Source organism: Loxodonta africana, chromosome 9, assembly GCF_030014295.1.
Source record: "Loxodonta africana isolate mLoxAfr1 chromosome 9, mLoxAfr1.hap2, whole genome shotgun sequence".
Taxonomy (NCBI): domain Eukaryota; kingdom Metazoa; phylum Chordata; class Mammalia; order Proboscidea; family Elephantidae; genus Loxodonta; species Loxodonta africana.
In genome coordinates this window covers 116,849,903-116,874,619 of record NC_087350.1, presented here as the reverse complement: position 1 = coordinate 116,874,619, position 24,717 = coordinate 116,849,903, and the positions used below count along the sequence as shown (strand labels likewise).

The window sequence follows — 24,717 nt, the reverse complement described above, 5'->3', positions numbered from 1 at the left end:
ATAGCTCCGTGAACGATAGCTGAAGCAGAAGGCCACCCTAGCTGGCTGTTCTGCCACCTGTACGACCGAAGGCTGGGTCCATCCATCCTCTGAATCAAAGGAAGAAAGGTGGTTTTTTTCTTTCTCCCCTACTGCGTTCTTATGTTGTTAGTGTTAGACTTGCCCTTACTCCTTCCTGTGATTTTTTTTTCCCCTATATTTAGTTGATATCATTTCAGAAATACACTCCTGGAGCCCTTGTCTCCACAGAGATCTGTTGCAGGTACCTTGAAAGGAGAGAAAATTACTTCCTTGTACCTTTTGCTCTCTGCAGATACACAAACCCAGTAGATCATCACTTGCCTGCCCTCCATCCTCCCGGAGTTGGGGATAATTGGCTTGTTATTATTAGACACTATTATGGTTATTATTTTCATTTCAAAAGGACTCGAAGGCTTACAGTTCAGGGCCAGAGAAGGAAAGGCAGAACCAGGCAGATGCAGACCTCCTGCTGGTAGGCAAAAACAATGGCTCAGGAACACAGGAGCCTTTAAAATCTGAACTGTTTTCTACTGAGGCCTGAGAACATACTCAGTAATGAAAACTGCCTTCACCAACTATAAGAGACGTAGAATTCAAGAGGGTTTTTTTTTTTCCCCACTTCTTTTTCCCAAATGTTTTTGGCATTGTCATAAGAATTTGCAGTCACATACACAGACCGTTCGTGTTCTGAAGTCAGATACCCAGTCTCACAACTCGTAAAGTTCTGTCTCTGTACTCATCTTCATGGAGACATACTTGAAGTGAGCTGGCACGGAAGTGTGATAGCGGTAGTTAGTACATTGCAGCACACACTGCCTGCTCCAGAGGGGGTTCACCTGGCTTTGAATGGCTATTATTGGCTCCCTGGGAGGTAGAAGAAAACATCGCCCCCTTTCTTGGGCAGACATGGAGAAGTCATGGGGACTTTGTGTGTTTTATGGGTGACAGAACACAGCCTTCCTCTTTGCCATCCAAAGGGTCATCCAAATATTCCACTTTTAAAGAAGAAAATTAAAGCCTTGACAATGCAATTTGAAAGAAACATAGGGAGCCCTGTTTGCCTACAAGTGGACAATTTGTAACTCTCCCAAACTGGAATTCTCACTTTAAATCAGCCGGAAGCACTGTTCAGAGAGAACTCACCTGGCGGGGACAGGTGTGGCTTCTCCCCTTTCTTCTGAGGCAAGGGGTGATGCACCCTCAAATACACAGACCAGCAGCTGAGTGTCACGTGGTAGGGTGTGTGTTTCACTTTCCACACCACGAGTTAGAAAGACAAATACACAAAGGTATTTTTCATCTGTTATAAAATAATTACTGTTTACAACTCTGATTATAAGAGGAGCTGAATTCCCGGTAACTTAGCAACATGACATTCAATGGAGTCAACTTGGCGACATATCTTACAGAGATCTGCATCGGGCAGTAGATTTCCAGTTAAACTGTTAATTGTGTCATTTCATCCTCAGCACGTAGGGCAAAGGCCCAAGACGGAGAGAATAAAGCAGACGTCGCGTTAATAATATGATGCAACTGCTGCTTTTCTAAACGTGTGGCCATAATTGCATGACAAGCTTACCAGTATTTAAATAAGAAAAAAATTACTAGATATTATAATTGAAGGTCAGGCCTTCCCCCTCCCCCCCCCCATTTTCCAACAGAATTTAGAATTACGTGTGTATTTTGTGCTGAAGGAAGGTGATTGCCCAGCCTTCCAAAAGTTTCCAAAATACTGAGAATAAACTCCGAAGGCCTCAAGGGGTCGCTAGGAGTCAGAGTAGACTTGACAGCACCCAACAGCAGAACGTGGACACATCTCAAGATAATTACCTTGAGTGAAAGAACCCAGACCCCCCCCCCAAAAAAAATCCAAAGACCTCATCAGTGCCCTACAAGACCCTCCTCAGTCTGGCTGTGAGTGACTCCCAGGCCCCGTCATGCATGCGGCTTCCCTTTGCTGACTGGCCTCCAGCCACAGGGCCTGCTTGCTGTTTTCTGAACACAGCACACATAGTTCTGCCTCGAGGCCCTCGCTGTTGCTCGCCCTTCTGCCAGGAGAACTTCACCTGTATGTTCACGGGGCTCTCTTGCCCTCTAAACTCCAGTTTCTGCTCAGGTATCACCTCCTCAGAAAGCATTTCCCCCAACTCCCTAGCCTAAGATGCCTGCACCCATCACCTCTAGCTTCTTAATCTGACTTATTTTCTTTCAAAGGATTTATCAGGACCTAACTTTATAAAAAAAAAAATTTTTTTCTTCTTTTTTTTAACTGTATATTTTATATCTACCTTGTTGATAGAGTAGGAACTCCTACTCACGGTGACGCCCTGCACCACAAAATGAAACATTGCCCAGCCCTGTGCCGTCTTCATGATCCTTGGCATGTCTGAGTTCCTGTTGCAGCCACTGTGTATTTTGAGTGCTTTACAACCTAGGAGATTCATCTTCCAGTACTGTAACAGACAGTATCCTATTGTGATCCATAGGGTTTTCATTGACTAACTTTTAGAAGTAGATCACCAGGCTTTTCTTCCTAGTCTTAGTCTGGAATTTCCACTGAAACCTGTCCATCCTGGGTGGCCCTGCTAGTATCTGAAATACTAATGGCATAGCCTCCAGAACCATAGCAACATACAAGCCACCACAGTACAACAAACGGGTGGCTCAGTAGAATGAAGAGCTCTGTGAAAACCAAAATTTTATCTGACTTGTTCTAAAAGAAGACCCTAACACAATAAGTATCTGTTGAATGAATAAATGTGAATTTTCTTGGAAAAGAAATAATCGACTTTGCATTTTTATAATGATACCAGAAAACTACTTCTCAGTATGAACATTCTTCTTAGCCATTTACATTATTTCAGGGTTATTACTTTTTAAGGAAACACTAAGGCCTAAAATTTGAATTTAGAAATATAAAAGAAATATATAAACTATTAATTCTATATCTGTGATAGTTATCCCCGCAAAGATTTATTGACATTCACCTGACCCAGGATTACCGTATTTTTACTCAAATAACATGCACCTTCTACATTTGCTTGCCAACCGCTCCCTCCCCACCCCAGAGGTATTTTCCTAAGTGAGCTACTTTTTTTTACAGCAACGTGTAAAAAAAATTGGTGTAGCAGCATTTATTAAAATACCTCTCAGAGAGAGGAAGCTGTTGGCAAACAAATGTAAAACGTGTGTATTATTTGCATAAAGATACAGTATTTCTTCGCTATTACAATGATTATCTTTTCCAACAAACATTTTTCTGATTATAAAATTAATATGTGCTCACTTCATACAATTTGGAAAATGCAAAATATATGCAAAGTATAAACTTAAATCACCCATAGTTTTAATTCCCAAAAATTACTACTAATGAGATGTTTTCTTTTAGTGCTATATAAAATGGGGGCCCAGTTGTTTGCCCTCGTTTTCATGCCTGTATTTTCCCTTAACATTTTTCATTTAACATTACATCTTGAGCATTTGTTAGTAAATGTCTTCAGAAGCATAACTTTTGATGTTCTCATAATATTTCATTATGTATATGTCTAATAAGTTATTAAAACATTCCCTTATTTTGAACACAACAGAGAACCCCTGAGGGAGCAGGAGAGCAGTGGGATACAGACCTCAAATTCTCATAAAAAGACCAGAGTTAATGGTCTGACTGAGGGTAGAAGGACCCCAGAGGTCATGGTCCCCAGACCTTCTGTTAGCCCAAGACAGGAACCATTCCCAAAGCCAACTCTTCAGACAGGGATGGGACTGGACTATGGGATAGAAACTGATACTGGTGAGGAGTGAGCTTCTTGGATCAAGTAGACACATGAGACTATGAGGGCAGCTCCTGTCTGGAGGGGAGATGAGAAAGCAGAGGGGGCCAGAAGCTGGTTGAATGGACACGGAAAGAGAGTGCAGAGGAGTGTGTTGTCTTATAAGGGGGAGAGCAGCTAGGAGTATGTAGCAAAAGGTGTATATAAATTTTTGCATGAGAGAATGACTTGATTTGTAAACGTTCACTTAAAGCACAAAAAAAAAAAGAAAAAAAATCCCTTATTTTATTCTTACACATTTAGGTGTTCTTTGGTGGTTTTGATATTACAAAAATATTGTCATGAGTATTTTTTGTACAAAGCTGTACATGTTTCTCCAGATAAATTCAGGTAAAAGGGTATGAACTTTTGAGGGTGACTAATTTTTTTTTAATACCATTTAAAGAGGTGTGCTGTCTCAGTGCTAATTCAGTAGTCCCATTTATTTAGGGCTAGGATTTTTTTTTTTTAACTGTATGAAGAGTTATGTAAGTGGGCTTATATTATTTATTTTGCTTCTGTAACCTAAGATTATATCAGAGACATCTTTCCTGTCTACCTGTTTGTCAACGTCATTTTTTTAACTATTGCATAAAACTCTGTATAAGAATCAGCCCTGATTTATTCAGTCAGCAGTCTCCTAATTGACATTTAGCTTTCCCCTTCGTTTCTCACTAGTACAAATATTAAAAATGTCTTTGCTCACTTATGTACATTTCTGGAATGAGAGTTGGTAGGCCAGAGGATTTGTGCATTTTAAGTTTTGGCAGATAGTGCCGACGTGCTGTCCACAAAGATTGCATGATTTTCCCTTACCATCTGCAGCCCTGGGTTTCTCAGCCGCTCGCATACAGTGGATAAGGTATACTTCCCTGCTGTAATGTGCGTCTTTTAATTCTGAATAAGACTAGTCACATTTTTGTGTATCTGTTAGCTCCTTGTCTTCTCCACGCTACATTTTAAATATTTGCTATCTTTCCTCAGCAAGAGAGCTGCAGTTAGGAGCAAATATTCCACCCTGCATTGTTTAATGTTTCAGGGTCGTTTTTACTTCCCGAGAGCAGATGATTAGAAAGGCTAAAAGTGTTAGGCAGCATTTCATCGTTTTTTGCTTTTGCCCTTTTTAAGGAGGCATTTCTCTACCCGTTAAAGATGTTTCATAGGAACAGAAATGTTTCATCTCAAATGGCTGTTACATTCATAGTAATTATTTTTACAAGTGGGTGATGCGTCACTTGATTTTGAGAAAGGCGTCCGTAGATTCGGAAACAGAATTTTGTCATAGATTTTGTCATAAATCACAGCAATCATCTATTTTTAGCCGTTCGCTTATAGAGTTCTAAATTCAGTCAGGCCACAATTTTGTTTTGAATATAAAAAGAGTTTCTTGTTTGTATTTTATTAATAATTATTCTTTGTAGTTTGAAGCTAATATTTGCATTTTATAAATTAAATGTTCACATTTTTCGAAGGTATGAATTCTTAATTGGTTTTACTAGCCTTCTTTCTTGTGGAAAATAACCGTAATTTAAATGGAAATCAGTAAGAAAGTAGGAATCACCTAATAAATTTGCCTGGGACCAAAACTTGCAGGGACCCTTGCACGTACTATCTATGCTCTGTGTTGCCAGTATGGGAACATGGCTTAGTGTATTTTGTAACCTTTACCTGTTGCAAATACATATTTTTTTCCAAAGTGTACCCCAAAGGGCTTTACTACTGAGAGGTGACCCAGTGTTAACGCACCATCAGTAAGATTTTCACTTTCAGTTGCTTTTTTTTATGAAGGCGATGAGCTGTCAACCTTTCAGAATCTTTATTCAATTTGTGAGTTTAGTAGAGTCGAGAGACTTGCCTCTGAGAGTGAAACAGCGTTCCCAACGCAGACCTGTTTCGCTTTAGTAAGGATCAAGCCTCAGTGAGGATCACCCCTCTGGCACCCCATTTAAACCAGCTGAACCAACCGCTTTCAGTAATGAAATTGTTTCACGGCCAACGTTGTGCCCTACCAGCCTGCTAGGCCCCCTAACTGCTCTCTAATCCCAGTTCCTCACGTCGGCTGCACGTCTGTCTTTTCTCTTGGAACAGCTCAATGGTCATCCGGGACTTAACCTTACGCAGCGCTGCTAGCTTCGGCTCCTTCCACCTGATCCGTCTCCTCTATGACGAGTATATGTTCTACTTGGTAGAGCATCGTGTTGCCCAGGCAACAGGAGAGACACCCATAGCGGTCATGGGCGAGGTAAGAGAGGCCGGGAGAGCTTGGGCCCACTGGGTTTTTCAGAGAGAGCCTGCATCACATCTCAATCTGAATATGTTAATTATCGACTAAAGTCTGGCTTCCTAACCTGTGAGTCTTAGACCCTGGAGGGGCGGTGGTGTTATTGCCAGGGGGCCACAAATCCCTCTGTTGATAATGTATTTCCCTAATCAGAGGATCCTAAAATTGTAGATTGTATCATGTGGCAGTTCATGAAATGTTTGGTACAGCATAAAGGTGTCTGTAAAAGAAAATTTGGGAACCACTAGGTGACAAGTAGCCTGCTGAGTGGAAGTAAGAGTGAGGCTTCTGATAAGGCGGAGGGCTGAGACATACAGAGGCGGGTGTGTTCTGTAGATTCTTTTTCCCAGGGCCCAAGAACAAGCGAATGTTTCTATTTCAGGGGGAAAATCATGACGATGATGGTGACGATAGCAGCTAGTACTCTGGGGGCACACACTACGTGCCTGACACAGTTCTAAGTGCTTTACATGCAGTAAAGCATTTGACGCTTCAAACAGCCCTTTGCGATAGGCACCACTTTGTTGTGTTTCACAGATGGGCATCTGAAGCTAACACAGGAAAGTGAAGCATAGAGATTATTACATAGCTAGTAAGTGGTGGAAACCGTTTTTCAACACTCAGCCTGGTTTTCAAACCCAGGCTTCTAACCATGAGGAGGAGAACGTTCTCTTCTTCAGAATTTCTGGATGGCGATCAAAATGTCTTATCTTTTGCCAAGTGTCGAAAACTAAAACTCTGAAGTTAATATAAACAGGGTTTGTTTAGTAAGAGGGATAGATGCCAATAACTGGCTCATTTTGTTAGAGTTAATTGAGCCTGTTTCATATCTTGCTGTATTATACTAAGTTAAACAATATTGCAAATTACCCAGATTGTAGTAAGCAATAAAGGTGACATTCATTTTTAGTGAAGAGTGAAAATAAATAGTATTAGATGCTTTTTCCTAGCTTAATAATTAACAAGGACAAACCAAAGCCAAAAACCAAACCCGTGGCCTTTGAGTCGATTCTAACTCATAGCAACCCTATAGGACAGAGTAGAACTGCCCCACAGGGTTTCCAGGATGCAGCTGGTGGATTCAAACTTCTGACCTTTTGTTTAGCAGCTGAGCTCTTAACCACTATGCCACCAGGGCTCAAACAATAATAAAGGTATACGTAAAAAACATATTAAAGTACTTATCACTTCAAGGGCCTCCATACATTTCCTAGTATAAATAAAATACATGTCAAACTTGTTCAGGACGTCACTTGAAATATTCTCTTTTCCCTTTCTTGAAAATTGCTTGGTGTACATACTGATCTACATGCACGTGTATGATACTATCCAGTGGTGACTGGGCCTAAGTGATGCCAAACCTGTGTGTGAGATTAAGCAAGAATCACTGTCACTCAAGTGACCCAAACAATCTGCGCTTTTAGATTGGCTTCCCCTCTTTGCCTCCTTCTTTAGTTCTTTTATAGATGCCTGGTTTCAGAATGCCCTGTTGGCTTATAGATTAAACCCATTGCCGTCGAGTTGATTGCGACCCTAACAGGCAGAGTAGAACTGCCCCACAGGGTTTCTGAGGAGCAGCTTGGTGGATTCGAACTGCCAACCTTTTGGTTAGCAGCTGAGCTCTTAACCACTGCACCACCAGGGCTCCCGGCACATGGGTTAGGTACTGTAGAATCTCTCAGCTCGGAGCTCCAGAGTACTGAAAGGACGTGCCCCTTTGGTTTGTTTAATACACCTGCCATCCACCTCATATTCTACGGGGCTTCTTAACAGGACCAACGGGGTCATGATGGCAGGGGTCCTCATTAACGCCATGGGCTAATCTTGATGAGCCCTGCTGCCTGTCTAGGGAACAAAGGCAGTGGGCCTGAGCCGGTCACACCGGGGAAAGCTCAGCTACCTCCTTGCATGCTTGTACCAGCAGCCCTGGCTCACCAGAGTTCAGGTGGGCTGCGTAGTCTGCGCTGCCGAGCGATCATCCTAATAGGCATTCTGTTTGTTAGCACATCTAAGCAATGTAAGTTCATGACAGATTGCCGCACAAGACAAAGATAAGATGTAAATAAAATCTAGATGAGAAAGAGAAGATGAGAAAACAAGGTATAAAATATAGTCTATAAAGTTTGAAGAGCTAAGCACACCTCTTGATTTCTTTGCTTACTATCCCCTAATGCAGTTTGTGGGAAAACCCTTAGAGCTGTTTGTGCTCACCCATTATTCAGCCCAAAAGGCTAATTAAGGCCAATGTTATAGGTTTGACATTGCTGCCCTGTACACCTGTTGTCCACGGGCACATCTTTCTATCTAAAAAGTCTTGATTCTTGGGAAAAGGAAAAGGAAACTCGGGAGAGAGAAAGGCTGTACACTCATGTTTGCCCCACAGTGACACCCAGCCACCCTGGAAACCAGACTGGAGGTGAGAAAGGTTTTTACTTGATGAGGCTCAGTTGCGTTCCTAGCTCACAGGGTGACTTCCTTTCCCAAACACCAAGTCCGGATGTGCCTGCTTGCACAGCTGAGCAGCCCGTCATGCCCAAGGCCATGGAAATCTGTGAAAATCACTGTTACTTTCGACCGCAGCAAGTGGTTTTCAATCATCAGTGACAACAGTAACCACAAAAACAATAATAATCTCCACTGCTTTTTGACAGCTTATTATACACTTAAAGAAAAAAACCATTGCCATTGAGTCGGTTCCAACTCACAGGGACCCTGTAGGATAGGGTAGAACTGCCCCATAGGGTCTCCAAGGCCATAATCTTTATGGAAGCTGACTGCCACATCTTTCTCCCACAGAGCAGCTGGTGAGTTCAGACCACCAACCTTTCAGTTAGCAGCGAGTGCTTAACCACTACACCACCAGGACTCTTAGCGAAATTAAATCTTTGATCTATCTACTAACAGATCTTTAACGGTAAATGGCACTACGATCCCTCCTGTTAATGAAGCTGGAAACCTGAATGTCTTCTTCATGTGTCCTTCTTAACTTGACCCCATATCCAACCAGTAGGAAGTCTGTTGCTGTTACCTCTAAAAACCTCTCAGATCACCTGTCTCTCTGTCTCCACTGCCATCATCCTGATTCTGTGCCAAATTCCTGCTCTTTTCCAAACCCCCCATAGTGCAGTGAGCATCATCTCAGGAAAATGCAGAGCTGACTGTGTTACCTCCTTCTGCAAAGTCTCGGTAGCCCTTTCCTTGGTACAACAGGCCTTGCGTGGTCTGGCCCTGCCTCTCCCATCAGCTGAGCCTCCCACTTCCTGCTCATTCTGTGATGGTCGCAGTGGCCCCTTCTCTGTTCTTACTCACCAGGCTTTTCCATCGCAGGATCCCTGCATAAGCGGTCTTTCTGCCGGGAACCTCCTGCCCACCCCCGCGTGCCTAGTCTAACGCTTCCTTGTCCTTCACGGCTTAAATATCAGTTCCGCGAGGAGACCTGGTTTCCCCAGACCACCTTAGATACCCCTGTTACGCTCACTCATTTAATAGGGTTACCTTTCATTCTAGAACCTACACAGTCGTAATTGTGTGGGCCTCTGAATGACTTGTGTAATTGAATATATAAGGCCTGGGGAAAATAGAGAACTTTGAATCAGAAGAACTGAATTTATAGTGGTAGAATCTTGGGCAAATCGTGTTCACTTAATGTTTTGTGCCACTGAGTCGATTCCGACTTCTAGTGACCTTGTAGGACAAAGTAGGACTGCCCATAGGATTTTCTGGAAGCAGACTGCCACATGTTCCGTACAGTAGCTGCTTAACCACTGCGCTATCAGGGACCCATTCACTTATGTTGTGCCCTAGATTCTGATCTCTGACATTGATTTATTTGTATAGTTTATAAATATCTGTTAAACACCTACTCTGGGCCCAACACTGTGATGGTGAGGATCTAATGATGACAAATGGATTTCGACCCAGCCTTCAGGGACCTTGCATTTTAGTATGAGACACCCGAGGAAGTGATGTTTGAGGTGATATCTGATGGACAAAAGGGGGTCCTGGAAATCTGGAGCTAGGTGTGCAGACCACTGCAGGCACCGACAGACACTGCCTGAGACAGGAGGGAGATGGCCAAGGGAGAGCTGTCCTGGGAGATCTAAGGCTCAGGTACCAGGAAGACCCACTATACACAGTCCAGTCCAGCAGACAAGAGGCAGGATTGGGTGAGGCCAAAAAAGCAAAGATTTCTAGTGATAGCTGGCATCATTCCAAGTGCTTTACGTATATTAATAACTCAAGACAACCCTATGAGCGAATGCCAGCACTATCCCTGTTCTAGAGATGACAGAATGAGACCCAGTGCCACCGAGTAAATTGCCCAAGGTCACAGAGCTAAGTTGTGAAGTCAGGTTCTGCAGCCAAGCTGTTGGGCACCAGGGTCCATGTGGTGGGCTTACGTGCCTTGTTACCTGACCCAGGACAGGGTGGGATTGGGACAGGAATGGTTCAAAAATCAGTGAGGAGAAACCAGGAAAAGAATCGAAGACTTCAGAAGGCATTTGTTTAGCTTTTATGGGTGCCTTATTTGGGGAGAAGGAGCCCTAGTGGTGCGGTGGTTAAAGTGCTCAGCTGCTAACCGAAAGGTCAGCTGTTCAAACCCTCCATCCGCTCTGTGGGAGAAAGATGTAGCAGGCTGCTTCTCTAAAGATTTACAGCCTTGGGAACCCTGTGGGGCAGTTCTACTCTGTTCTTATAGGGTCACTGTGAGTCAGAATAGACTCAGTGGCAATGGGTTTGGTTTGAGTTTATTTGGGGAGAGACATCAGAGAGCTAACAAGGTCCAGAAGCAAAGAAGGGGGGGGGGGAAAAAACAGTTGCTGTCGAGTCAATTCTGACTCAAAAGAGAGTTCCTTTTCAGGTTATTTAAGAACAATGAATGTATCTTTTTATTAATTTGAACACTAACAAATTTTAAAATTAACATTCTTTGCGTTCTTTGAGCACTCACGAGAGCCCAACACGTGTTTTACATATAAATGAAGTATACAAGCATGCAAAATACTGTACTTGCCTTCCTTTGACAGTAGCATTTAAATTGTTGCAATGAAGAATACTGTATAATGGAGACCCCCAAACTGTAAACAGCCCTGAAAACTTTTCTTCTTCTAGATGTCAGTCTGCCGCCACATTAATACTGATTAGTAAGTTATTTAAAGAATTTGCAATTCCAAATTTCCATTATTACTTTTTCGACTAGATGGTAAAAAAGAAAACTGAATTTATTTACTGCTAGAATTAACTAGGTAATTTTTTAAATTTTTATGTCTTATAAATGAGCCCACAGGCTTTCTGGCAGTGGTGAAGTTTTAAGAGTAGGAATAAAATATAAAAAACAAGTTGCATCTGTCTGCACACCTGTTAAATTAAAAAATAAAATCATAAGGCTGACTGAGCAACACTGATCAGAAGAATTAAACAAACAAAAAAAATCCTTTTATTTGGTTTTTATGGTTCTTTGGAATCTCTAATGGGGAGTTCATGGTATGTGTCCTTTATCTCTTTTAAAATATACACAGTCCATTCAGAGAGTCACTGAAACGATAAAATTTTGATTGTTTCATAAAACGATTTTTAATCTATTTAATCTACTTAAATGCAAGTTACCTCTGTAGCTAATTCTTTGAAATAAAAATAGGAACCAAAAGATGCTTTATTGTTCTGTTGTGAATATCAGATAGAAAAGAATACTTCAGTAATATCTTTAGGGAAAAAAAAAATCGAAGCACCCTTAAGAATTTACCATCAAAGGAAACACGTCTTGGACTCATCAAAAAAAGTAGAAGGGGAAAAAAATCTTCAAAACCTAAAAACCAGAGAAGAGCAGTATTAATTCAGGAGGCAGGCTTGGGGGATGAAGGTTCAGCGAAAGCGCTCCATTTGGTAGGAGTACAATTGTGGTAAATAATAAGCATGGATGTTTAAAGTACAGTCCAACCAGGGAAAAACAAATTCCAGCGAGCATTGTTCTCCTGCAGGGGGAATACACTGAAATATGCCCGTGGAATAACAGGCTTGTTACATTTTAAAAAGAGTGAATCGTATCACAAGATCCTTTGCAGGGAAAAAAATCTTCATGGAAAAGTAGCAGCTTAGAAAATACAAGGAATACTCGCCAAGAGTTATGTTGCCTATTTTATAATAGAGCTTAATTATTGCTTGCTGTGTTGATATTTTTCTGATTGAGGTCCAGCCTCATGACAATCACTGTGCTAGGTGCTTTACATTCTTATTTAATATTCACCAAAACCTTGCAAAGGATGAGTTAGTAAAAGGAAGACAAAGGTTAAAAGTTGCCCTCAATCAGAACCAGCAAGTGGTAGAACTAACTAGAACGTAGGACTATCTAACTCCAAGTAGCCAAATAGGCTTAATCAAGGTTTTAATTTTTCACCATGTATATGATTTGTACGGAAACCCTGGTAGTGTAGTGGTTAAGAGCTATGGCTGCTAACCAAAAGGTCAGCTGTTTGAATCCACCAAGGCGCCCCTTGGAAACCCTATGGGGCAATTCTGCTCTGTCCTGTAGGGTTGCTATGAGTTGGAATCGACTTGATGGCAATAGGTTTTTTTTTTTTTTGGTATATTATTTGTAGGTAATTTCAGAATAGGGACCAATTAATATTTCTCTGTACTGTACAACTCCCCCAAACCCACACATGCACACGTACTCGCAGCCATGCACAAAGCAGGAGGCTGGCCCACAAGCCTTCATTGTGTTGTCGGAGGGCCTCTTTTCTCTTCTTTACAGGATGCATTTGGTAGTCCTGCCACCCTTTCCCCTTTCCACGTTTTGTTAGCTGATGCACAGAACATGCAAACAAAGTGGAATATTAGTTTAAGCATATTGCAATTAGAAAGATGAATCTGCCAGAAAACAACAGCAGCAAAATTACACCCTTCAACTCCTCCATACCCGCCCACAGACCAGACCAGAATCAAAATTATATGCCTAGAATTTGTAGTTTGGGTTTAGCTACAACTGTGTTCCCTATATTAGCAGAATTTCTGACCCTTGAAAATCAACAAGGAAAGTGCCCCCTAGAGGAGAGAGGCAGGAGACCCTTCTCCTGCACCCAGTTCCTGGGAGTTGGCTCTATAGCTCCTCTCCCATTTTGTTCTCCTTCTGCCTGGTGTGTCATTCTGTACCTTTCTCTCCTTGCATTTGAGAAAAGAGCCTATTGGCTCAGCAGCCTAGGGCCACAGCCCCCTGGGACCCCTGCTCATTAGCTTCTCATACTTACTTTCCTTCCCTGCTCGCTCTGGGCCTTACGCTCTCCTCCCATCCCCTTCAGGGAATGGAGAGGATTTTGCATGTAACTGATCTAAACCCAGTCTCACCATAAATGGAAAAAAAAAAAAAACCCATTGCCGTAGCTCTTAACCACTATGCCATCAGGGTTTCTAGTTCCACCATAAGTGCTGGGAAAACAGTCAAGGAAAGAAGTACCAAAGAATGATGGAAGGACCAGTTACCAATCTTTTGTTTGTTTTACTGGATTCCTTTACTCAAGAAAATAGACGGAGAAGTGCACCTTCTCCCCAGAACATGCCTGTTAGTGATATCTGAGAGGACCTCTGTGTGAAGTTGGGTCTTCATAGTGTTTACTACTAGACAACAGTTTACCTAAAGAGTTTGGAAGTGGGAAAAGAGAAGAAAATAGAAGTTCAAGATTTCTTAGAGCATCTCAAGAACTAAGAGAATCACTATAGACATCAGGAGGCAAAGCTCAGCACACAGGCCCCTTCAGCAAAGTCCGCCTATAGCCTATTTGTTCAGGAAGAGATAGTCTGATAGTGCTGTGGACAGCCCCAAACGGGGAGCCTGCTGTGTGTAAAGATTCCAGGCGGGGATGAAGCGTGACAGCGCCACCTGCTGGCCCCTCAACCACACTCTGTTAGCCTGTGCCTAGTTCAGCGCTCTGGCTTTGAGATAACCTTTCAGGTGTCTGTGCCTGTGGCCCCAGGTGTAGATGGTGGTTGCCGGCTCTGCTTATAAATAGCCCTTGTTGGAGAGGTGCACGTTCCTATAGTCACAGGAATTGTTTTTTGCTTTTCTTTATACCATCCGTGTATTACACTGCTGTAAAATGAGAGGTTTCTACAAGAAATATGGGCCTTGAGCCCTGGTGGTGCAGTGGTTAAGAGCAAGGCTGCTACTTAAGAGGTCAACAGTTTGAATCCACCAGTCGCTCCTTGGAAGTCCTATGGGTGATTCTGTTCTGTCCTATGGGGTTGCTGTGAATTGGAAGTGACTCAACAGCAAACGGGATTGGGTTTTTTGGGGTGATCCTAGCACAAGCCCTTCAAAACTGATAAATGCTTGTTGTAAAGGTTTTCTTGGTACAAAGGGAACATGTTTCCACATGCGCCCCCTTCCTGCCATTGACCCTCCAGTGTGATCATCTCTCCAGTTGATGGTTTCCAAAACAGAAATGAGATCACCAAAATTAAGAAGCGAGCCCATCCTGACTGAGCTGGGAGCATCAAGGTTCCTTCTCGCCCACCCACCGGCTTACCAATCCACAGCATCTGTTGCCAGGCCCACCCTCCCGTCTGCAGGGCCCAGGGTTCCATATGTCTAAATATTGAAAAGTTACGACTCAAACTATAAATAAAATCTGTTCTACCCACCTACCTTGAAAAATAAATCTTGATGAGCTGGAAGGCCGGCTTTGAATTTAAGATGCTCAGGCCTCTCTGATTTCCGTGCCAGAAAATGGCTACATAGACAGAGGCAGCTTCTGGCCCCACACAAGCCCTCTTCTCTTCACGTCACACCCACCCCATGGCATGGATAGCCTTGTGCTCATTCTTGTGGACACCCTGCCCCATGCCATGGACAGCCTGGTGCTCCTTTTTGTGGATACCTGCCCCATGCCATGGACAGCGTGGTGCTCCTTCTTGTGGACACCCACCCCATGCCTTGGACATGCTGGTGCTCCTTCTTGTGGACACTCCGGTCCATGCCATGGACACTCTGGTGCTCCTTCTTGTGGACACCCATCCCATACCATGGACAGCCTGGTGCTCCTTCTCGTGGACACCTCAATGTCCACACTGGACACCAGTGCTCAGGTGGTGTCCGCCCCTTGCAGACAGCTGCTGTCCTTTCTTCCCCCTGAAGGGGGCGCCTGAGGAAGTAACCTGCACGGGCCTAGAGCGGAACTGGAGGCCTCCAGGCAGGGGTGCTGGGGTCTCGGCTAACAGGAGTCTGGACGGGTCAGGGCACACAGGCCCCAGGAGGGCACCTCCCCTGGATCCAGTGGACTCCTCACACCGGGGGAGCGCTGTGGCCACGGGGAGACCAGAGGCACCCTCGCTTGGACCTAAGTCGTGCAAACGTTGATGCTTTTGAAGCTCTTTCTCCTCAGAAGAATGAAGGCCTGTTTTCTTTGTCACACAAACCCTTCGCTGCCTGTGCACTCACTCCTGAGTGCTTCTCAGAGGTTGTGAAACTGATATGAAGGAACACAGCTAGCTGTGTCCCAGAGGGGGCAGAAAGGCCAGGACAGTTAGAAGCAAGATGAAAACGTGCCACCCTATTCACAGAATAGGAACTCCGGTGGAGTAGTGGCTAAGCACACAGCTGCTAACCAAAAGGTAGTGGGATTCAAACCCATCAGCTGTTCCATGAGAGAAAGAGCTGGTGATCCGCTGCTCTAAAGATCACAGCCTTGGAAACGCTGTGGGGCAGTTCTCCACCCCGTCCTGTGGGGTGGCTGTGGGGCAGTTCTCCACCCTGTCCCGTGGAGTGACTGTGGGGCAGTTCACCCTGTCCCGTGGGGTGGCTGTGGGGCAGTTCTCCACCCTGTCCTGTGGGGTGGCTGTGGGGCAGTTCTCCACCCTGTCCCATGGGGTGCCTGTGAGTCGGATCCACCCTGTCTCGTGGGGTGGCTGTGAGTCGGGTCCACCCTGTCCCGTGGGGTGGCTGTGAGTCGGATCCACCCTGTCTCGTGGGGTGGCTGTGAGTCGGGTCCACCCTGTCCCGTGGGGTGGCTGTGAGTCGGATCCACCCTGTCCCGTGGGGTGGCTGTGAGTCGGATCCACCCTGTCTCGTGGGGTGGCTGTGAGTCGGATCCACTCTGTCCCGTGGGGTGGCTGTGAGTCGGGTCCACCCTGTCCCGTGGGGTGGCTGTGAGTCGGATCCACCCTGTCCCGTGGGGTGGCTGTGAGTCGGATCCACCCTGTCTCGTGGGGTGGCTGTGAGTCGGATCCACTCTGTCCCGTGGGGTGACTGTGAGTCGGAATCGACTCGACGGCAGTGGGTTTATTTATTCACAGAAGGCCAACGGCATACCCTGCTGGGACTGCTGGCCGGCCCCAAGGAGCAGGTCCGCCAGGAACGCAGGGCAGGTCTGCCTTTGTGTGAAGCAAACTGCCAGAAATCTCAGCCTCTCAGCAGGCTGCAATAAGAGCTCTTTGGAAGTACATAGAAAAGTACACCACAGACAAAAAAAGAACTGAGGAGTACGAGGCTTTACCAAGCGGAGCGCTAGCATTGCTTACAAACTTTATAAAACCGGAAATTGCTTTAAAGACAGCAACTGTTTTCCCGCAGTTGTGAAACCCTGTACAAATGGCAACATAAAATGCTTTGGTTAATTTGAATCTCACTTGGGAGATATTTAAAGAAAAGAGTAGCCCTTAATGACAGAAATTGGAAGACATGTCCATCATCATCAAAAACAGCCACAAATAGTTGCCATGTTCTTTTTGATCGGTTCTATTAATTAAGGTTAATGGAACTGAAGTCAAAGCAGCTATGTATGATTTGTAAAATTCAGAGCACAACAAAGGTCAAACTAAGTACAGAGCATTGAGAAAATTCAGATTGGGCCCCGAAGTTCCAAATCTGCGCGTGAACGAACGATCCTCCTTCTTCTGTTGGAGAAGCCGAAAGGGCCTCACACTTTGACTGGATTCTCCAAAGAGCAGAGAGAGGAGGCACTGGTTAAGCCTGGGTCCACTTGCTGATTTTATCCTGAGCTCACCAGCTGTTTCCAGCTCTATGATCACCGCCTGTCTTAGTTCTCTAGTGCTGCAATGACAGAAATACCACAGGGGAGTGGCTTTAACACAGAGAAGTTTGTTTTCTCACAGTTTAGAGGGCTAGAAGTCCAGTTCAGAGTGCGGGCTGTAGGGGAAGGCTTTCTCTCACGGTCGGCTCTGGAGGAAGGCCCTTGTCTATTCTGAGCTTCTGCTCCTAGGCAATCTTCGTGTGGCTTGACATCTCTCTTCCCCCATCTCTTCTTGCTAGCTTGCTTTTAATCTCTTTTATATCTCAAAAGACATTTACTCCTGATACACCCTAAACTGAGCCTGCCTCATTAACATAACAAAGACAACTCATTCTTAAATGAGATTATAACCATAAGTATTTTTAAAGAACTGATTCCGACTCATAGCGACCATATAGGACAGAGTAGAACTGCCCCATAGGGTTTCCAAGGAGTGGCTGGTGGATTCAAACTGCCAGTGTTTTGGTTAGCAGCCGTAGCTCTCAACCACTGCTCCGCCAGGTTTCCGACCATAAGCGTAGAGGTTAGGATTTATAACAGATATTTGGGGGGACACAGTTCAATCCGTAATGTCACCAAGCACACAAAACACATGTATGCGCCATCCTTGCTCAGGCTAGCCCTCCTCATGGTGTTTAAAAAACAGCTGCTGTTGAGTTCATCCCAACTTACCTGACCCCGCGTGCGTCAGACTAGAACCGTGCTCTCTTGGGTTTTCAGTGGTTGATTTTTTGGGTTAGGTCACCGGCCCTTTCTTCTGGGTCTCTTCTGGGTAGACTTGAACCTCTAACTCCAGTCCTAGATCCAGTTTATGGTGTTGACAACCTTCACCTTGAGTCACAGCCTGACGCACACCTCTGTTCCCAAGCAGCACATCTCGTGACCCTGCTCTGCTGGAGGCCTTGCATTTTGAAATCACCGTCTCTTAGCCTGTAGCTCTAGGATTTCATCAGTGGCATTTACTACAGTGAGGAGCCCTGTGCCACAGTGGTTAAAGTGCTCAGCTGCCAACCAAAATGTCAATAGTTCCAACCCTCTAGCCGCTCCGTTTTCATAAAGATTGTAGCCTTGGAAACTCTATGGGGAGTTCTCTGTCCTACAGGGTTGCTTTGAGTTGAGATCGACTCGACGGCATCAGGTTTGTGTATTTACAAGTGTTTGTAAAATTGTCATTTTGAAAAGTCTGTTTTGAAATAATATGTCTTGGGTAGAAGCACTGTCTAGCTCTTTTTGCAAACACGAACACATTTAATCCTCATGGTAACCCTGTCTATTTCATGGATAAGGAAAGCTAAGCCTCAACAAGATGGATTGACACAGTGGCTGCAACAATGGGCTCAAGCATAGCAACGATTGTGAGGCTAGCTCAGGACCGGGCAGTGTTTCATTCTGTTGTGCACAGGGTTGCTGAGTTAGAGCCAACTCAATGGCACCTAACAAGAGCAAGCCTCACAGAGTGTGCCTTGTCCAGGAATACCTAGCCGGCTGGTGTAGGGCTGTGGTTCAAACCTAGGCCAGGCTGACTCCACATCTTTTGCTCTTCTCCCATGCCAACCTGCACACCTGAATTGAAATTCCATGTTCCCTGTCTCACACCTGTGCAATCTGGGCAAGTCATATATCCTCACTGAGTCCTTGTTTTCTCCTCTGCAAAATAAAAATGAAGACAGTGTCTTCAAAGGACTCTTGTGAGGGTTAAATGAGACAGGTGGGTAGGTTGCCTTCCCCTTTCCTTTAGTATATAAATAGCTGAGATTCTGTGTTTACTCAGGAAGACCATATTTGATTTGCTTCTAATTATGGACTAGGTTTTTAAAATGCATTCTGCTCTAATAATCCAAATAATTATGTATACAATTACACCTTCACTTTTTTGACCATACTAAGGTAAAGTTAGTAGTTGAAATTAATAAAACCTAAAATAAAGGCATGTAAAGGCTTTAATAATATTGTATTGCATGGAGAAAAATAGCTTATCAACAGGTTTTGAATGTTGAGTCAAACGATTCATGAAATTACAAAGACCCCAGCGGCATTCCTTGGGATGCAGCCAGAGTGGTAATCAGAGGCAAACTAATTCAGTGCTTTGAAAAACACCACCAACAAAATGGAACAAAGAAAATAAGTCAATTAGAAAGGAAAATAGCAACATTAGGGAAGAAACATAAATATGATTAATCTAACTAGACAGCCATAGCTAGACTGGAATTAAATCTTAACTAGTAAGGGCGAATGAAAGATGATATGATTCCGAAGTGGGAGAAAAGGACTATATATAGAATTTACACAAGTCAAAGGATGAAAGTAAATTCCAAAGAGACATCTTATTCCAACTGTAAGATAGAAACTACTTCAGAGATTTCTGGCTACTCTGAGTAGATAACCGACTCATCGGCACCTACCACCAGTGGGAACTATGTTAGTGCCTGTGACAGTCGTAAAGGTGGTCTTCCCTAGAGCAAATGATTCATTGGCAGAAACTGACAAAGTGTACACACACACACACACCTGTATTCTTTTCTACATGCATGTATCTAAAGCTAACGCTACTGCAAAAACTGGTTTCCGGCATGGGACCATGTTGTTGTTAGCTGCCACCAGGTTGCCCCAGCTCATGGTGACCCCATGTACAACAGAACCAAACGCTGCCCGGTCCTTTGCCATCTACATGATCAGTTCCAGATTGGACCGTTTTGATCCATAGGGTTTTCATTGACTGTTTTTTTTGGAAGTAGTTCAAGTGTTACAGCAACACGCAAGCCCCCACTGAAAGATGGATGGTAGCTGCGCGCGAGATCCGCTGGCTGGGAGTCAAACCCTGGTCTCCCACATGCAAGGCGAGAATTCCACCCGTGAACTACCAGTGCTCTCACTTTATTGTAAATCTGTGTAAAAACTGTTCCTAAAGACTAGCCGAGGCTCCCAAAGTGAGAGTTAAAGATTTTTACTATTTGGCTTATTTGCTGCTGCTGATCAGGGACCCCAGGCCAGCAGGAATGCCTGGGGTCATGAGGTCAAATTGATTTTGTGGATTCTGCTGTATATGTGACCTCGGGGTCACTTCCGTCAACCACTGCCTGCCAATACCCTAGCCTCTGACAGCATGGATCCTCCCAGGGCCATTGTGTAGTGCTAACAAATGGGGGCTTCCCAGGGTCCCCCGGGCAGCTGATGGCACAGCTGGTGGCACAGACTGACCCTCGAGAAACCATCCGAGGAGCAGGATGCGTTCCTAGACCATGGTGTGTAGCTTTAACGCTAGAGCTCATTTGGATGTCCAGCTGAGGGTCCTTCTGACCCCACCACCCAGTACACAAGTTTCTCATGTATCACTAACAAATTCCAGTGTGCCTGTGTGCACAATGAGTGTATCTGTCTGCCTGTAAGACTCACACAGAGACGTCTCGGTGTGATGTGGTCTCTGTCAGGAATATTTACCTGCCTGCCCAGCATGGCTGGTCTTTGTTAAGAGGGCAGTTACGTAAGGTCTGTTTCCCATGGCAGTCTTCCAGGGCACCAGGATAGTGGAGTCAGACTGGCTTCTGCATGTCTGCTTTTCAGTTCTTAGGAGATGATGATGGTGGTGATAATAATAACAACAACAGCTGTAATAACAGTGATCGTTTGTCACGTGCTTACTCTGCACTCAGCACTATGCAGAGTGTTTTCGTTTGCTTCCCTGGAAAGAACCACCTTACCCCTATGAGAGAACTCATTACAGATTGGCTTAAACAGGTAACCTGGCTCCGCAGGTAGAAAGGTCCCTGGGTGGCCCAAACAGTTTGTGCTCCACTGATAACTGAAAGGTTGGCAGTTCCAACCCACCCAGGAGTGCTGTGAAAGAAAAGACCTGGCAATCTGCTCCCATAAAGATTGTTGTTGTTAGGTGCCATCGAGTTGGTTCCAACTCATAGTGACCCTGTGTACCACAGAGCGAAACACTGCCCAGTCCTGCGCCATCCTCGCAAGTGTTGCTGTGCTTGAGCCCATTGTTGCGGCCACCGTGTCAGTCCACCTCATTGAGGGTCTTCCTCTTTTTCACTGACCCTCTACTTTACCAAGCATGATGTCCTTCTCCAGGGACTGGTCCCTCCTGATAACATGTCGAAAGTATGTAAGATGAAGTCTCACCATCCTTGCTTCTAGGGAGCATTCTGGCTGTACTTCTTCCAAGGCAGATTTGTTCCTTCTTCTGCCAGTCCATGCTGTATTCAATATTCTTTGCCGACACCATAACTCAAAGGCATCGATTCATCTTTGGTCTTCCTTATCCATTGCCCAGCTTTTGCGTGTATATGAGGTGATTGAGAACACCATGGCTTGGGTCTGGCGCACCTGAGTCTTCAAGGTGACGTCTTTGCTTTTTAACACTTTAAAGAGGTATTTTGCAGCAGATTTGCCCAATGCAATGCTTTGTTTGATTTCTTGACTGCTGTTTCCACGGGTGTTCATTGTAGATCCAAGCAAAATGAAATCTTTGACAACTTTAGTCTTTTCTGCATTTATCATAATGTTGCATATTGGTCCAGTTGTGAGGATTTTCGTTTTCTTTATGTTGCGGTGCAATCCGTACTGAAGGCTGTAGTCTTTGATCTTCATCAGTAAGGGTTCGAAGTCCTCTTCACTTTCAGGAAGTGAAGTTGTATCATCTGCATAACACAGGTTGTTAATGAGTCTTCCTCCAATCCTCATGCCCCGTTCTTCTTCATATAGTCCACCTTGTTGGATTATTTGCTTAGCATACAGATTGAATAGGTATGGTGAAAGGATACAACCCTGACGCACACCATTAAGTATCCCCTTGTTCTCTCTGAACAACTACCTCTTGATCTACATAAAGGTTCCTCATGAGCAGAATTAAGTGTCCTGGAATTCCCGTTCTTTGCAATGTTATCCATAATTTGTTATGATCCACACTGTCAAATGTCTTTGCATAGTCAATGAAACACAGGTAAACCAACAGCAAAAAGATGGAAGCAACCAAGGTGCCCATCAACAGAAGAATGGATAAATAAATTACGGTATATTCACACAATGGAATACTACACATCAATAAGGAACAATGATGAATCCATGAAACATTTGATAACATGGAAGAATCTGGAAGGCATTATGCTGAGTGAAATTAGTCAGTTGCAAAAGGACAAATATTGTATAAGACCACTATTATAAAAAAAAAAAAATAAGAACTCAAGAAATAGTTTAAACAAAGAAGAAAATATTCTTTGATGGTTATGAGGGTGGGGAGGGAGGGAAGGGGAAGGATATTCCCTAATTATATAGTAGACAAGAACTATTTTAGGTGAAGGGAAAGGCAACACACAATATAGAAGTGGTCAGCACAATTGGACTAAACCAAAAGCAAAGAAATTTCCTGAATAAACTGAACGCTTCAAAGGCCAGAGTAGCAGGAGTAGGGGTCTGGGGACCATGGTTTCAGGGGACATCTAAGTCAATTGGCATAATAAAATCTATTAAGAAAATATTCAGCATCCCACTTTGGTGAGTAGCGTCTGGGGTCTTAAAGGCTAGTAAGTAGCCATCTAAGATGCATCAATTGGTCTCCATCCACCTGGAGCAAAGGAGAATGAAGAACACCAAAGACACGAGGTAATTATGATCCCAAGAGACAAAAAGGGCCACATAAATCAGAGACTACATCAGCCTGAGACCAGAAGAACTAGATGGTGCCTGGCTACAACCAATGACTGCCCTGACAGGGAACACAAGAAAGAATCCCTGATGGAACAGGAGAAGGGTGGGATGCAGACCTCAAATTCTCATAAAAAGACCAGATTTAATGGTCTGACTGAGACTAGAAGGACCCCAGAGGTCATGGTCCCCAGACCTTCTCTTAGCCCAAGACTGGAACCATTCCCAAAGCCAACTCTTCAGACAGGGATTGGACTGGACTATGGGATAGAAAATGATACTGGTGAGGAGTGAGCTTCTTGGCTCAGGTAGACACATGAGACTATGTGGATAGCTCCTGTCTGAGACTATGTGGGCAGCTCCTGTCTGGAGGGGAGATGAGAAGGCAGACGGGGACAGGAACTAGCTGAATGGACACGGGGAATACAGGGTGGAGAGGAGTGTGCTGTCTCATTAGGGGGAGAGCAACTAAGAGTACATAGCAAGATGTATATAAGTTTTTGTATGAGAGACTGGCTTGATTTGTAAACTTTCACTTAAAGCACAATTAAAGGGGGGGGGCACCAGGAGGAAACACAGGTAAACATCTTTCCGGTATTCTCTGCTTTCCCCGGGATCCATCTGACATTGGCAATGATGCCCCTTGTTCCATGTCCTCTTCTGAACCTCGCTTGAATTTCTTGGCAGTTCTCTGTCAATATACTGCTGCAGCTGCTTTTGAATGGTCTTCAGCAAAATTTTACTTATGTGTGATATTAATGATATTGTTCAATAATTTCCACATTCGGTTGGATCACTTTTCTTTGGAATAGGCATAAATATGGCTCTCTTCCAGCTGGTTGGCCAGGTAGCTGTCTTCCAAATTTCTTGGCATAGATGAGTGAGTACTTCCAGTGCTTCATCCGTTTATTGAAATATCTCAACCGGTATTCCATCAATTCCCGAAGCCTTGGTTTTCGCCAGTGCCTTCATTGTGGCTTGGACTCCTTCCTTCAGTACCATTGGTTGCTGATCATATGCCACCTCCTGAAATGGTTGAGCATTAACCAATTCTTTTTCGTATAGTGACTCTGTTCCTTCCATCTTCTTTTGATGCTTCCTGCGTCCTTTAATATTTTCCCTGTAGAATCCTTCACTATTGAAACTCAGGGCTTGAATTTTTTCTTCAGTCCTTTGAGCTTGAGAAATGCCAAGTGTGTTCTTCCCTTTTGGTTTTCTATCTCCAGGTCTTTGCACGTGTCATTTTAATACTTTGCTTTGTCTTCTCAAGTTACCTTTTGAAATCTTCTGTTCAGCTCTTTTACTTCATCAATTCTTCCTTTTGCTTTAGCTGCTCGACATTGAAGAGCAAGGTTCAGAGTCTCTTCTGACATCCATCTTGGTCTTTTCTTTCTTCCCTGTCTTTTAATGACCTCTTGCCTTCTTCATGTTTGATGTCCTTGATGTCATTCCACAACTCATCTGGTTTCAGGTCGTTAGTGTTCAGTGTGTCAAATCTTTTCTTGAGACGGTCTCTAAATACAGGTGAGATATACTCAGGTTCGTACTTTGGCTCTCGTGGACTTGTTCTAATTTTCTTCAGCTTCAACTTGAACTTGCATATGTGTAATTGATGGTCTGTTCCACAGTCAGCCCCCGCCGTTGTTCTGACTGATGATATTGAGCTTTTCCATCATCTCTTTCCACAGGTGTAGATGATTTGATTCCTGTGTATTCCATCTGGAGAGGTTCAAGTGTATATTTGCCATTTATGTTGGTGACAAAAGATGTTTGCAATGAAGAAATTGTTGATTTTGCAAAAGTCTATCATCTGACCTATGGAATCATTTCTATCGCCAAGGCCATATTTTCCAGCTACCAGTCCCTCTTCTTTGTTTCCAACTTTCGCATTCCAATCACCAGTAATTATCAATGCATCCTGATCACATGTTTC

The 24,717-nt window shown here is 44.1% G+C and overlaps 1 protein-coding gene across 15 annotated transcripts in view; it reads left to right on the top strand.

Annotated features, from left to right (window-relative positions):
* Positions 1-24,717, top strand: part of RFX3 (regulatory factor X3) — a 320,548-nt gene that overhangs the window by 273,567 nt on the left and 22,264 nt on the right. For 12 of the 15 annotated variants that reach the window (XM_064290581.1, XM_064290578.1, XM_064290582.1 and 9 more), the window contains one exon: positions 5,919-6,072. The exons of 2 other annotated variants lie outside the window; for them this stretch is intronic. In XM_064290581.1, the coding sequence (XP_064146651.1) occupies positions 5,919-6,072 (154 nt within the window). Of the gene's footprint in view, positions 1-4; positions 109-5,918; positions 6,073-24,717 lie in introns of those variants that run through there. One more of the 15 variants, XR_010322875.1, reaches the window with a different exon arrangement.